This window comes from Erythrolamprus reginae, chromosome 8 (assembly GCF_031021105.1).
Source record: "Erythrolamprus reginae isolate rEryReg1 chromosome 8, rEryReg1.hap1, whole genome shotgun sequence".
Classification (NCBI taxonomy): Eukaryota; Metazoa; Chordata; class Lepidosauria; order Squamata; family Dipsadidae; genus Erythrolamprus; species Erythrolamprus reginae.
In genome coordinates, this window is record NC_091957.1 from 46,060,223 (window position 1) to 46,075,004 (window position 14,782).

The 14,782-nt window shown below is 42.0% G+C and overlaps 1 protein-coding gene across 2 annotated transcripts in view; it reads right to left on the reverse strand.

The window, feature by feature from the left end:
* Positions 1-5,416: 5,416 nt before the first annotated feature.
* CENPI (centromere protein I) overlaps positions 5,417-14,782 on the reverse strand; it is a 35,746-nt gene continuing 26,380 nt past the window's right edge. For both annotated transcript variants that reach the window (XM_070759827.1, XM_070759829.1), the window contains exons 19-22: positions 11,581-11,629; positions 11,078-11,311; positions 8,040-8,081; positions 5,417-6,549 (exon numbers count right to left, since the gene is read on the reverse strand). In XM_070759827.1, coding sequence (XP_070615928.1) covers positions 6,427-6,549; positions 8,040-8,081; positions 11,078-11,311; positions 11,581-11,629 — 448 coding nt within the window. In that variant the 3' untranslated portion in view covers positions 5,417-6,426. The remainder of the gene's footprint in view (positions 6,550-8,039; positions 8,082-11,077; positions 11,312-11,580; positions 11,630-14,782) is intronic.

Here is a 14,782-nt window from a genome sequence, read left to right on the forward strand (position 1 = left end):
GGCGAGGAGGAGGAGGGACCGATCTTGCAGGGGGCGGGTGGAGATCGCCCCCCTGCCGCTGCGGGATCCTCTTCTCCGGCGCGGGACCGACTGGAATCGGGTGGAGGGGGCGCCGAGCGGGCAAAATCGAGGCGTGCCGTTCAAGGCGCGCCTCCTCCGGGTGAGTCCAGGCGCCGCCCGACCCAAGCTTGGAGGAAGGCTGCGAGGGGAAGGGAGGGGGGGGGTGTTTCCTGCTTGGAGCAAGGGAGGGGGATCAAAAGGATCGGGAGTTACCCCGAGGGGGGGCAGAAGGAAAGGAGAGGATCTGGCAACTTTTGGGGGACACCAGAATGGCTCTGGCAACAAGGAGGAAAAAATCTTCCCAGGGTGGATTCTCTCCCCACCCCAATCCCACTGGTGGGCTGTGGGCCTGGAGACTGTGGCCATCTCAGTGGTGGCCCCCACTGCTTTAGGAACTTCGGGATCTTTAGGATCTTTAGGACTGTCTTCTGCCTCATGTATCCCAGCGGCCAGTTAGGTCCCACAGAATTGGCCTTCTCCAGGTCTTGTCGGCCAGACAATGTCGTCTGGCGGGGCCTAGGGGAGGAGCCTTCTCTGTGGCGGCCCCGGCCCTCTGGAACAAACTCCCTCCGGAGATACGTACCGCCCCCTCCCTCCTGGTCTTTCGCAAAGCCTTAAAAACCTACCTTTGCCGGTGGGCATGGGGCCCCTGAGTGATGAGACTGTCTCCGGCCGATAGGAGATATGATTAGACTGGATGAATGCGTGTGAGTGTACATGGGGTCTTTTAAAATGTTTTAGTAAAAATGTCATATTTTTATAGTTATTAGATTTCTAATGTTGTACGCCGTCCTGAATCGCCTCGAAAAGAACGGCACAGAAATCAACTAACTAACTAACTAACTAACTAACTAACTAACTAACTAACTAACTAACTAACTAACCTAACTAACTACCTAACCTAACCTAACCAAACAAACTGCCTTCTTCCCCCCCTTGTCCAGGTTGTTGATGTCTCTTTTTGCATTTTCTAGCCAAGCCAAATGGGTTGGTTGGTATTTATTATTTTCGGCTTGGGCCGTGATTTATGGGTCAAGTTTTTTACCGTTCTCCCGAAAGTGGCAGATTGTAAATGGGGCAGATAAATAAAATGGACGTTTATAGCAGAAGAATTAACTGGGGGACACCCGGGGGAATTAGATAATCGGCGTGTAAGTTAGGAGACAGCGTTTTAGGGGCATAAAAAGGAATCGACGCACCAAAAGATGCTCTTGCTTCTAGCTCCTGCTTTTCATTTCGGCGATAAGAGCAAAGATTGTCTTATTGGGCACATAAGTTGGCTGGAAAATTATTTGGACACTGAGAACCACTTTTTTAAAATTAAAAAAATATATACTTTTTATTTTTTTTAAAAAAACCCACCGGCAGGTGCAAATTGCAGGCTTTAAAAACTAAAACATAAATGAATAATCCCAAATTTAAAACTTAAGCCCTTGGCTGGTGGAAATTTATGTGAATAGCCCCAGTCAGTCACAAAAGTGCCTCACTAACAGTTCACAACCTGGGGGTCGGGACCCCTTTTGGGGTCGAACGACTGTTTCCCAGGGTTGCCTAAAGACCATGGGAAAAGACAAATTTCCTATGGTGTTAGGAACTAAAGATTCTATTCTGGCGCGTTGGAACCTATTTTTACAATCCGACCAATCAGGCGTTTGCAGCGTCTCTCTGGCCTTCCTGCCAATCAGCTGAAATCTCTGTTGGGAGAATTGATGCTAGACTTATGGTTGGGGGTCACCACAACATGAGAAACAGTACTAGAGGGTCGCGGCATTAGAAAGGTTGAGAACCACTGGTCTACAGCCATGATTTATTTATTTATTTTTTAGATTTGTATGCCGCCCCTCTCCATAGACTCGGGGCGGCTAACAACAATAAAAACAGCATATAACAAATCTAATATTTAAATTACTAAAAACTCTTATTAAAAACCAAACATACACACAAACATACCATGCATAAATTGTATAGGCCTAGGGGGAAGGTATATCTCAATTCCTCCATGCCTGACGACAGAGGTGGGTTTTAAGGAGCTTACGAAAGGCAAGGAGGGTGGGGGCAATTCTGATCTCTGGGGGGAGTTGGTTCCTGAAGGCCGGGGCCGTCACAGAGAAGGCTCTTCCCCTGGGGTCCGCCAAACGACATTGTTTAGTTGACGGGACCCGGAGAAGGCCCACTCTGTGGGACCTAACTGGTCACTGGGATTCGTGCAGCAGAAGGTGGTCCCGGAGATATTCTGGTCCGATGCCATGATGGCAAACCTATGGTACGTGTGCCACCGGTGACACGCAGAGCCCACTCTATGGGCATGCGAACCAGCTCATATTCACTGCACATGTGCCTTCCCATGTGCTTGGGGGGGGGAGTCATGCACAGGAGGGCAGGAGAATGCATAGTGCGTGTGTCACATGCACATTGCATTATGGGTGCTGGCACACACACAAACTTTTGGCACGTGATAAGAAAAAGTTAGCCATCACCGGCCCAAAGAAAAACCAGCAGCTAGAAAGGGTTGTGCCATCAATACTGCTAGGAGAATGTGCTTGTTATTTAATTAAAGGTTATTTCAACCTATAACCCATTTATGATTGAAGGATATTTAAAGATGGTTTCAAAATTAGATCAAAACAGCAGTTGAAACATGTAACCTGGTGTCCTTGGGAGTTTCTCCCAATTGATTCATGATGTATCAAGTTAGTCTCAATTCTTCACAACCCAATAGATTTTGTCTGTGATATTCTATCCCAGACAGAACATCTTCAGAACTTCTAAGGGAGCACCATGGTTGCTGTAATGGAGTCCATTCGCCTTGCGCTCTCCTGCTCTTCCCGCCCACCTTATCCAACATTCTCCAGGGAGATGTTTACGAAGTAGGATAATTTGAACTTGGTCCTTTGTTCTTTGAGGCAGAACTCTGGTTTGACTTCCTCCTAAGGTTGCCAGAAAGTCAAGAAAAAAGTAACATGATTTTAAAAAGAACTGGATAAGTATGGAACATTAAAAAAAATTTGGTGAGATGAATTCACCCCAATATTCTGTAATTTTTGTTCCTGTCCGGTCAAGGCAAATATGACCATTCATATGTCATTCCGAGTTTCCAGCGTAAATTCGCTCTTTCTTTGCTGTCAACTCTTCAAACTGTCTCATTGGGATAGAGGTAGATCATTGAAAATTTCCAGTTATAGCCTGTTTGAAATCACTTTATTATAGCCCTTGAACAAGATGGAGTGAAATTGGATATGTCCATGCACTTTGCTCCAAATTGGCCTGAATGGTAGCTGAATTGCTCCCATCCTCTTTAGTCAGTTTTCCTGTGGCCTTTTGGGCACCTCACCACCCAACGTCATACGTTCAACTCAAGACGACCTGTTTAGAAATGTCTGCTGAACTTCCAGAACTTCAAATCTCCCTGCAAATCTCAGATTCTCCTCTCCTGCCTGTAAGTACAGTAGTCCCTCACCTATCGCTGGTGTTACGTTCCAGACCTGGCCGCGATAGGTGAAATCCGCGATGGGGAATTTATCGACTGATAGTACTTATTTAAGTATTTATATTGTAATTGTTTAGTAAATTTTCATTGTTTTAAGTGTTTATAAACCCTTCCCACACAGTATTTATTTTAGATACAGTATTTAAATACAGTATTTACAATTTTAGATATATATATATTTTTAAAAAACCTGCCGATCGAGTTCGGCGGGCTGTTTAAATCTGCCGATCGACTTCCTCAGAAACCCGCGATGAAGTGAAGCCGCAGTAGGTGAAGCGCAGTATAGCGAGGGACTACTGTAATGAGCAAGAAGAACCACAGCAATCCTATAAAAGCACAATTACATTTTTGGTGAGCACCAACAAAGAGCTGGAACTGCAGTCTTGTTCTCAACACATCTCTGCGAAGATTTCTTTAATTCAGAAATGATTTCAGAAAAGCTGTGTGTGAGAACCACTGAGGCTTGAAAATTGAAACACATTCATTTATTGGAGGATTTTCTTAACTTAGAAAAATGCCCACTCAAGCCTTCAATGCCACCCAGAATTATGACTTCTCCATGCACGTAAAAAATTCAATTTCTTGGAGAGAAGGTTGGCTTCTGGCCCATGAGCTGGCAACCTCGAGCCTGCCAGCTGTTACTGGATCGTAGCAGCTGATCCGTTCCTACTGGCTGAGATAGGACTTCTTGTAATTGGAGCTCCAACATTTGGATGACTGCACATTAACTTGACATGTTATATATGCAGGATAACTTGTGCATGGAAGAACTTCAAAGGAAGAGGCACATCCCAGAGCTAAGCTGCCTACCTTATCTTCTTTTTGTGATAACTATCCACCCTTCACTTTGAAGACTCTTACAAGAATCGCTGTCGGAGCAGGGAGCTCAAATTGCCTAAAGATAAAAGCGAACCACAAGATATGAAAAGAAACAATATTGTATGTTGAGGCAGACCTACAAGTCAGACTAGACTTGTTATCAAAATCTGATTTGGGGCTGGTTGCAGAAGAAGTTGAGAGGCGGTAACTGTAACCAATTTGTTTAAAGCCATTTTTCTTCTTATGCGAGATATGAGAAATTTAAAACCTTAGGAAGCCACCCACTGTCAAGCTTTGCTTTAAACTGTTCGGTTTTCCAAATAGATCCAGCTGCACTTTTCTTAAATCAGAGATTCCTGATTTATTCATAAATCAAAGCCATTAGGGATTGCAGAGCACAAATACAAGTGGGCCAGAATGAGCACAGCTGGAATACTCAGCAAGCCATTTTACCAGTCAGAGAGGAAGGGAGAGAAGCAATGGTTGGTCTACCAGGAGAAAAGAAAATTAAACATTCAGTAAGGTGACACTGTATTAACAGATAATGGGAGTATTCAGAAAGCCCTCCATAATTTTTATGCAAATTTGTAGAAAAGATAGGTCTCCCTGGAAAAAAAAAACAGTGATGAATATTTGGGGGGAAAAGAGAAGAATTTACCAAAGCTTGTACAATCTAGAAACAAATTTTATGAATATGAAACACAATATAACAACTTTTGAAATCCTGGAATACATAAAAAAAAATCAAAATAGAGAAAGCACCATAGAATACCCAAAACAAGGTCTGATGGAATACAAAATTCACACTATGTTTTGAAGACTAACCGTTGCAACCGCAAAAAAAAAAGAGAGATGTGAGAATTATATTAAATATAATAAGAGCATCTGGAATATCATAATGACATGTAAGTCGCACTGATTTTTCTGGATGCAGAAAAGACTTGTGACAATTTGATTTGCTCTTTTATGTTTACGGTGTTGGAAGGACGTAGACTTTTGGGAGAATTTTATTCGAAGGATTAAATCAATGTCCATATTTCAGAAAGTGCATATTATTAATAGTGATTTAATGAAACCATGTGAAATACAGAGGAGATCAAAGCAACGGTATTTCTTTGCTTTTTAAGTTCGTTTCAGACATTAGACAGGAGGAGAAAATAATTGGTTTGAAAAGTTAAAGCGACTTATAATTCTAGGACTTTTACTAATGGTGAAGGTTTTATTATTTTACACAGCCTCAGAATAGTATTGAACACCTAAAGAAGAAATTGAAGACTTTGTTGCATTATCTGGTTTAAAAGTAAATACTGTATAGCAAAAACAAAGATCTTGGTTAAGAATAGGCGTACATCAGACCAACAAACTGATTTGTATCTTTTTCAGAAAGTCTTCATACAAATGAAGTCATTCCATAAACTGCAACATAATTTCACCCACAACATATAATATTCAGAAAACCAAACCCCATAAAATTGAGGTTTCACTGTAACAAACCAAAGCCAAACACTATTTTATTTATATTACACCGAGCATTTTATGCATAAATACGTTCTTTACAATTATTTACAATTTATCTACAAGTTACAAGAAAAAACCCTGCTTTAGACTATTGTTCGATCCATTGAGAGGGCTTTATGGTTTAATCAGCGAAAGATGGTAATTTAGCTGTCCAAAAGTGGTCAAAGACTGGAAAATCCTGCCGTCATTTGCTTGAATGTTTCCAAATAATGAATTGAATCAGGTTGCTTCATTCCAAAACAAAGCAAAAAGTTAGCCACAGAAATTAGGCATGCTCTATTTCTTTTGTGAGAGTAAGTTTGTACTCTCGAGGCCAAAGAGCCCATAACCCAAAGAGGAAAGGTTTAATGTCACAAAGATCAGCTGGGCGAAATCTGTATGTGTGCCATTATTGTTACAAAGTATTATCTGTACAGATATCAGTACTGAGGCACTGACTGGATCCTCTTTCCAGAAACAGGAGTCCATTAGAATCCATGGTTAGCTACCACAGGAGAAGGTGGGAAGGAATTCATTCACAAGAGTCAATCTTCAATACCCATTTACTGGTCGTTGCCTGGTTTTGAGAAGGTTGATGAACGCTTGACGCTACTTTCAATGAAGTCTTTCAACCCTTGTAATTCTTGGCAGTACAAAAATTCCAAGTACCAATCCCATCTCCTCCCCTGCAGATAAAACATTAGTTTACGTCTCCAGGTATAGAAATTCTCCTTTGCCATACAATTTTTTTTTAAAATAAAAAAGAAACTTATTATTTAATAATACATATATTGGCTGCGGCCCGAATTGTATTTGCACAGAAATGGAAAGAAAAAACAATACCAAAAGATACTGAAGTATTTAAAAAAATTATAGAATGTGCAGAACTAGATATGATGACTAAAACGTTTAAATAATCAAACTGAAACAGAATATTATAAGATGTGGGACAAAGTATACGATTGGTGGAATTTTAAAAATGGTATTAATAATTAATTATAATATAGAATGAAATGGTAAATAGTATTACTAATAAACTTTTTTTCCCCTCTTTTTTTCCTCTTTTTGTATAAGTATAGAACATTTTAAAATATAAAGAAATTTAATGAATAAGTTTAATATTAAAAATATAGAGTTGAATTTAACAAGAATGTAACTTACATGTGTGGTATTTCTGCTTAGATCTGATTACAGTCAGGATTTTTTACATGTCTGTATTAGATAGACTTCTACGACAAGTGGAGCAATGGTAGCTCCTTAAATGTTTAGTGTTGTATGTCTTTGTCTTTTTTAAAAAATTCAATAAAAATATTTAAAAAATGACAGCCATACAATTTTTTAATGACCCTATAATCCCTTGCATCAAGGGGGAGTCAGGGTGACTGAACGGAGTTTGAGCATTTACTGGCTGGATGCCCTTCCTGACACCTACATGGAGTTTGCAGCAGACAATAACTTGCTGCACACAGAAGGAGAAAAAACGGCTGCTACGTAGGATACAGCCTCCTGATTGTAAGATGAGACCTCTCAGCCCCTGCGCCACTCTCCTTTGCCATACGGTATCCACTCATTTTTTCTGTGCAGCCTCTTAATTCTCATATCAATTTTCAAAAGCATGAGGCCAGAAGTACTAATATTTTGTAACTCACACCTGGCCATGTGGAATCATTTATAATCTTAACAGCTTCCGGGAAAACTGTTAAATCTTGGCTTTTCTCGCAGGCCTGGAATTAGATTGATTGAAATGTATGCATGTTTTTTTTTAATGATATTATTGTTTTTATTATGCTGTTGATTTTACTGTTGTATTTTTATTGCTTATTGTTGTATTTATGACTGCTGTTAGCTGCTCCGAGTCAGTTTTGGAATGAGCGGCATATAAAAACAATCTGGCATCCTTCAGTCTTGAAAGACCCTGGTATCATGTTCTGGATTCCCCAGAGCATAAAGCCTGAGTAGGTTAATATTGGAATATTTCAGAGATGTGGAGAGCGGGGATAAAAACTATCTATCTATCTATCTATCTATCTATCTATCTATCTATCTATCTATCTATCTATCTATCTATCTATCTATATCACTGTACAGTCTTATTCTCAGAAACAATGCACAACTGGTTAGAATATAGCAAACTTCCCAAGGAATTTAGTCGTTTTCAAAATGCATGACTTTTTACCTGAATTAGCTTGATATCTGTGACTTTGTGTTTCGATTGCATCTAAAAAGAAAGGGACAATTAAAAAAATTGTTTTGCGAGCCTTGAACAGATATTAAAGTTATTGGTTAACACGGTCCAGAAACGACATCAAAAATGTGCCCTTTTTGAGAACAGAATACTGCTAAAGGACAAAAGGTACCAAAATCAGGTGTATTGGTATCTCTAAGCCACGTCATGAAATTAGGATACATTAATGCAAACCCTGGGATAATAATAGTCCTATATCAGTTGGCTTGTATTAGACCAGGGCTGTCAAATTAGATTTCATAGAGGACTGCATCAGGATTCTGTTTGACCTTGGAGAGCCAGGTGGGTGTGCCCAGCTTGACATCACCCATGTTGGGGGTGCCTGAGTGCTCTGCGAGAGAAAACTGGTTCCTGTGTTCCGTTTCAGCCGCAACCACCACCTGCAGCCATCCGCTAGCAAAAATGGAGCTTGGAAGTGCTACCCTTGACCCTCACAAACTCCATGTTTGGCTGCAATGGCCTCCTATAACCCTCTGCCAGCGAAAACAGGGCTCAGGAGGGAAGCCCCCTATAGCTCAATTTTTGATGGAAGAGGCACTGTGGGCCGACCCTTCACTGTTTCCAGGGCAATGCCTGTGGGCCAGATGTAAGCATCCCATGGGCCGGATCCAGACGCCGGACCTTGAGTTTGACACCTCTGTATTACACCGATTTAAGAAAATACCTGGGTCTCCTTGAATTCAACATGAGGAAGTTCCATAAATTTTTTTTTAAAAAAAAGGCCGACCTGCAGAACCGATAGCTCTTACTGCCACTATTGCCGTTCTACTATTAACTGAGGGGAGGGGCGGCATACAAATCCAATCAATCAATCAATAAATAAACAAACTGGTAGTTGACTTAATTGCTGGGGATATTTAATTCTCTGCAATGAACTTCTTGCTTTTTCTGTCTTCAATGGTGCTCCTCACCTTATTCTTCCACCTTTTGTGCAGGATAATCTCTATTTCATATTCTAATGATCAGCATTGGTCATTATCGGCATAAGGCAGTTTCTCTCTCTTGTCAGAAAACTGAATATGCCTACCAGTCATTGAAGTTAGCGATTGCCAAAGATCCCACCCCCCTCCAAAGGGCTGCTTTGTCTTTAGCAATTGAAGGGGAATGCTTATTCATGACAAATCTGCTTTCACCGAGGCGCTTACAAAGAAGGATCAAATTGTTAGCTTTCTATAGTGCTCCTAAGAGATGAGATCTCTGTTGCAGAGCCCTGATGTTATTATAGATACCATGGGGAGATAGAATGACAGACAGGAATGAAAATAATGTTCTCCAGAAAAACAAAACAAAAATTGTTCTTGAGGGCCGTAGTCCCTGAACTATGTTGAGCTCTGTGAAAGGAGTGACTGCGGTTTGTCTCCTGGAGATGTGAGGCTCCCCCAGTGGAGGTAAACAAACATTGTGTGACATTTTTCCCCTACCATCTTTTCTCCCTAAATAAGGGCTGGTCCTATATATTAAGATCAGATAGATAGATGAGAGATCAGCATGGACGAATTAGCATAATTATTCTGTTATGTAGGAAAACAAGTAATGATTTTGATGCCTTGCCTAAAAGTGATGCCGAATTGGAGATTAATATTCATTAATCTCCAATTCTGTTTCTTACTAGTTAGGAAAAAGAAGAAACAATGATCTTGGAGGGAACCAAAGCACCTCTATGGAGAAAACTTCACAGCTTGTACATTTCTTTAAGCATTGCTATAAAAGTTAAACTTAAAAAACTAGAAATCTTTTTTTTAAAGGAATAAAGATAAATTATACAGAGTATGTATCATATTGGGCTTAGTCCTTAACTGTAAATAGAATATTTGACTGTAATCAAAGCATTAAGAAAAGTGCTTTTTAAGTCCAAGCCCCAAAGACACAAAGTAACATTAATAGGGTACTGGACAAAAGGAATCAAGAGACTTGTTGTGCCTTAACTAGCCAATGTTTTGCCAGTGAGCTTCTACAGCTACCCTGGGAGTTGAATCTAACTCTTTATAGGAGATGGGTAGTTCAGAAATCTATATAAATATATATACATATATATATATATAAACATAGAGCTGTAGGTGTGTGTGTCTGTGTGTGTATAATCTTTTAACAACCCCATAATCCCTTGTGGGTTGGAGTCTGGGCAACTGAATGGAGCTAGCAGAGTGTTTAATGGCCCATTGCCCTTCCTGTCGCCAGTGTGGAATTTCTTCTCATTGTGCCCGGAGAGATAAATATCGGCCTCCACCTAAGATCTAACTCACAGCCACCTGATTGTGAAGTGAGAGCTCCATCTCTAGGCTACTGCATCACTCTCTCTCTCTGTGTCTGTCTGTCTATCCATCCATCCATCCATCCATATATCCAGGGGTGGACTTCAGATCTTTTAGCATTGCTGGGTGGGCATGGTCATGGCGAATGTGACCTAGTCGGCCACCTGCACCACAGCTGGGAGGATAGGGTGTTTTTTTACCTCCCGAGGTTCCAGGCTTTCCTCAAGCCTCCAGGAGGATGAAAACAGCTTCTCCCAGACTCCTGAGGACGGAAACGGGCCAGTTTCCAGATCTCTCGTAGGCCCATTTTTACCCTCCGAGATCCTCCGCATGGACCCTGCCCTTACCTGGAATGATGAACAGGCTGTGTGGCAACTATTGGGAGGGCAGGGTGGGCATGGCCAACCAGGGTGGCATTTGGGAGTTCGCTGAACCCTGGCAATCCTTGGTTAGAGGATTGCCTGAACCCCCAGGAGCCTACTCCTATATCTATCTTGCACGCATGAGCACACACAAACACATACATAAACTATAAAGAGAAAGTCAAACTCATTCTTTAGTACATGAAAGTTTGAGATTATATAACATAGTTGCAGTTCAACCACAATATGCCAATGAATAAAGTGTGACCCAACGAAGACTAGTGAAGGACACAACAAAGGTTTAGGTGCAAACAAAATTGGGAGGATGGTCCTCAAACATCAAATCTCCATTTACCTGCTGCATGAAGAGCATAGCATAACCTGTGAAGGCCGGATGGTACACTATGTTCAAGGCCTTTCTGTATTCCTGCACCAAGGTCTTCTCTAGCACTCTGGGCTCCATATAAATCCCCTGAGGGTGGGCATCTGTGTCGAAGACGTTTGAGGTCCATAGGCATCCGACCATGCTTGTTATACACTGGTTGTATTCTTGGCAAATCTGGTTGCTATACTTAATCTGCAGCATTGCCTGAGAGGATCAAGGAAGACAAGGTTTGCAATAGCTCTTTCACCCTTCCTAAAAGCAACTGTTTGCATTACCTACAGAAATAACAGATTGTATGAAAAGGCAAAAGACAGAAATTGCTTTCTCAGCCCAAGTCAGGGGGAAAAAAAAGAATGGAATCTTTGAACAGGTACAGTAATTTCGGAGAACAAATTTGAAAAGTAAGACCAAGAAAAGCTAATGATCATATTGTGGTAGTGACATAGCAAGAGTTGTGCCTTGTTTTATTGTACCTTTTTGGAGTGTCGGTATTTTTTTGCAGCTATCAAATTGGTTCGATACCTAAAATAGAAACAAAGAAAAAGGGGTTTGACTATTTTTTTAAACTCCAAACGGGGCTGCTAAAATTCCAACCCATAAGCGTTAGCTAAAGAAAGATAGTTGATTTCTTGGCTACTTGTATTGCTGGTCCCCATTCCCAACATTTTCAGGCATCAAGAAATTTTTCCTGTCTGGCTTTATGGAAAGTTGTTAAGGGACTTTGCTTGTCAGAAGGTCACAAAAGGCGATCCGATAGGACACTGCAACCGACCATAAACATGAATCAGTTGCCAAGCGACTGAATTTTGATCACATGATCTGAGGTTATTGCAATGTTGTAAGTGGGAAAAAGTATCCTCTGTCCAGTGCCGTTGCAACTTTGAGCAGATCACCAAATGAATGGTTGAAAGTCGAGGACTGTATAAAACAACATTTTTTAAAAAATATATATTTTAATTGATTTTTATATTTATTTATTTATTTATTAATTTATTTGTTTGTTTGTTTGTTTGTTTGTATGCCGCCCCTCTCCAGAGACTCGGGGCGGCTAACAGTGACAATAAAACAGTGTACAATAGTAATTTGGTATTGATTATTAAAAATCTATTAATACAAAAACCAAACATACATACATACATACCATGCATAGAATTGTAAAGGCCTAGGGGGAAAGAGGATCTCAATTCCCCCATGCCTGGCGGCAGAGGTGGGTTTTAAGTTGTTTACGAAAGGCAAGGAGGGTGGGGGCAGTTCTAATCTCTGGGGAGAATTGGTTCCAGAGGGCTGGGGCCGCCACAGAGAAGGCTCTTCCCCTGGGTCCCGCCAGGCGACATTGCTTAGTTGACGGGACCCGGAGAAGATCCACTCTGTGGGACCTAACTGGTCGCTGGGATTCGTGCAGCAGAAGGCGGTCCCTGAGATAATCTGGTCCAGTGTCATGAAGGGCTTTATAGGTCATAACCAACACTTTGAATTGTGACCGGAAACTGATCGGCAACCAATGCAGACTGTGGAGTGTTGGTGTAACATGGGCATATTTGGGAAAGCCCATGATTGCTCTCGCAGCTGCATTCTGCACGATCTGAAGTTTCCGAACATTTTTCAAAGGTAGCCCCATGTAGAGAGCGTTACAGTAGTCAAGCCTCGAGGTGATGAGGGCATGAGTGACTGTGAGCAGTGACTCCCGGTCCAAGTAGGGTCGCAACTGGTGCACAAGGCGAACCTGGGCAAACGTCCCCCTAGCCACAGCTGAAAGATGTTTCTCTAATGTGAGCTGTGGATTGAGGAGGTCGCCCAAGTTGCGAACCTTCTCTGAGGGGGCCAATGATTCTCCCCCCAGGGTAATGGACGGACAGATGGAGTTGTCCTTGGGAGGTAAGATCCACAGCCACTCCGTCTTGTCTGGGTTGAGTTTGAGCTTGTTGACACTCATCCAGGCCCTAACATCCTCCAGGCACCGGCCCATCACTTCCACTGCTTCGTTGGCTGGACATTACCAATAACATGCACATAACATACAACGATGTGCTCAGTGTTCAAAGTGCCTGCCACCAGACAACATTCATATCCCTCCACCACAATGGGGGCATATTTTCTATATACCGTTTTAACTCAAGAGCAATATATCTATTTACATATTATAAAGTAACTCTAATTCTTTATAGCTTGGTCTCGAATTCTATTCACCACATATCCTCACGTCCCATCGTCCTATCAGTTCCCGCAGATTAGTTTCACTGGCCAAATCCACCCATAATCTCAAACTGAGTGTGCTCCACCATAATACCGATACCAATTTTGTACTGTCCATTTTGTTGCATCCTTCCAACCTAGGACTATTACCACCTGAGCGCTTTCTATCGCTGCTTCTTTTATTTCTCTAAATTCTCCCATCTCGTTCCTTTTGACTAGTATCGCCATTTTCTTTGTAATTATCCATCCTATGTTTAACATCCTATTAGTGTCCTCTTGCACTTCTAGGTAGTGCAGAAGTTTCAAAAGTTCTGCACTACCGGACATTCCCAAAACATATGCATAAAAACTCCCTTATCTTGACACACGTGCCAACAAGTATTAACATTCTGCTGAAAGTATGCAAGTTGTGTGTGATACCACTTATGTAGACAAGACGGAGTGGCTGTGGGTCTTGCCTCCCAAGGATAATTCCATCTGTCCGTCCATCACCCTGGGGGGAGAATCATTGACCCCCTCAGAGGAGGGTTCCTCCTCGATCCACAGCTCACATTAGACAAACACCTTTCAGCTGTGGCGAGGGGGGCGTTTGCCCAGGTTCACTTGGTGCACCAGTTGCAGCCCTATTTGGACTGGGAGTCACTGCTCAGTCACTCATGCCCTCATCACCTCGAGGCTCGACTATTGTAACGCTCTCTACATGGGGCTACCTTTGAAACTTCAGATCGTGCAGAATGCAGCTGCGAGAGCAATCATGGGCTTTCCCAAATATGCCCATGTTACACCAACACTCCGCAGTCTGCACTGGTTGCCGATCAGTTTCCGGTCACAATTCAAAGTGTTGGTTATGACCTATAAAGCCCTTCATGGCACCGGACCAGATTACCTCAGGGACCGCCTTCTGCTGCACGAATCCCAGCGACCAGTTAGGTCCCACAGAGTGGATCTTCTCCGGGTCCCGTCAACCAATGTCGCTTGGCGAGACCCAGGGGAAGAGCCTTCTCTGTGGTGGCCCCGGCCCTCTGGAACCAACTCCCCCCAGAGATTAGAATTGCCCCCACCCTCCTTACCTTTCGTAAGCTGCTTAAAACCCACCTCTGCCGCCAGGCATGGGGGAATTGAGATACACTTTCCCCCTAGGCCTTTACAATTTTATGCATGGTATGTCTGTATGTATGATTGGTTTTTATATAATGGGTTTTAACTGTTTTTAGTATTGGATCATACTGTTTTGTTACTGTTGTTAGCCGCCCCGAGTCTGCGGAGAGGGGCGGCATACAAACCCAATAAATAAATGAATAAATAAATAAATAAATTTTCCTTCTCATTTCCCTAACCCTTGTATTCTTTATTTTCCTTATATTCTCCACTCTATTCTTCATCTCTTGCACATCTACTTGTAATTCACTTTGCCACCATGTATAAGACAACCGTGAAACCCAACAGTCTATGCATCTAATGCAGAAGGCAGGATGTACTCAT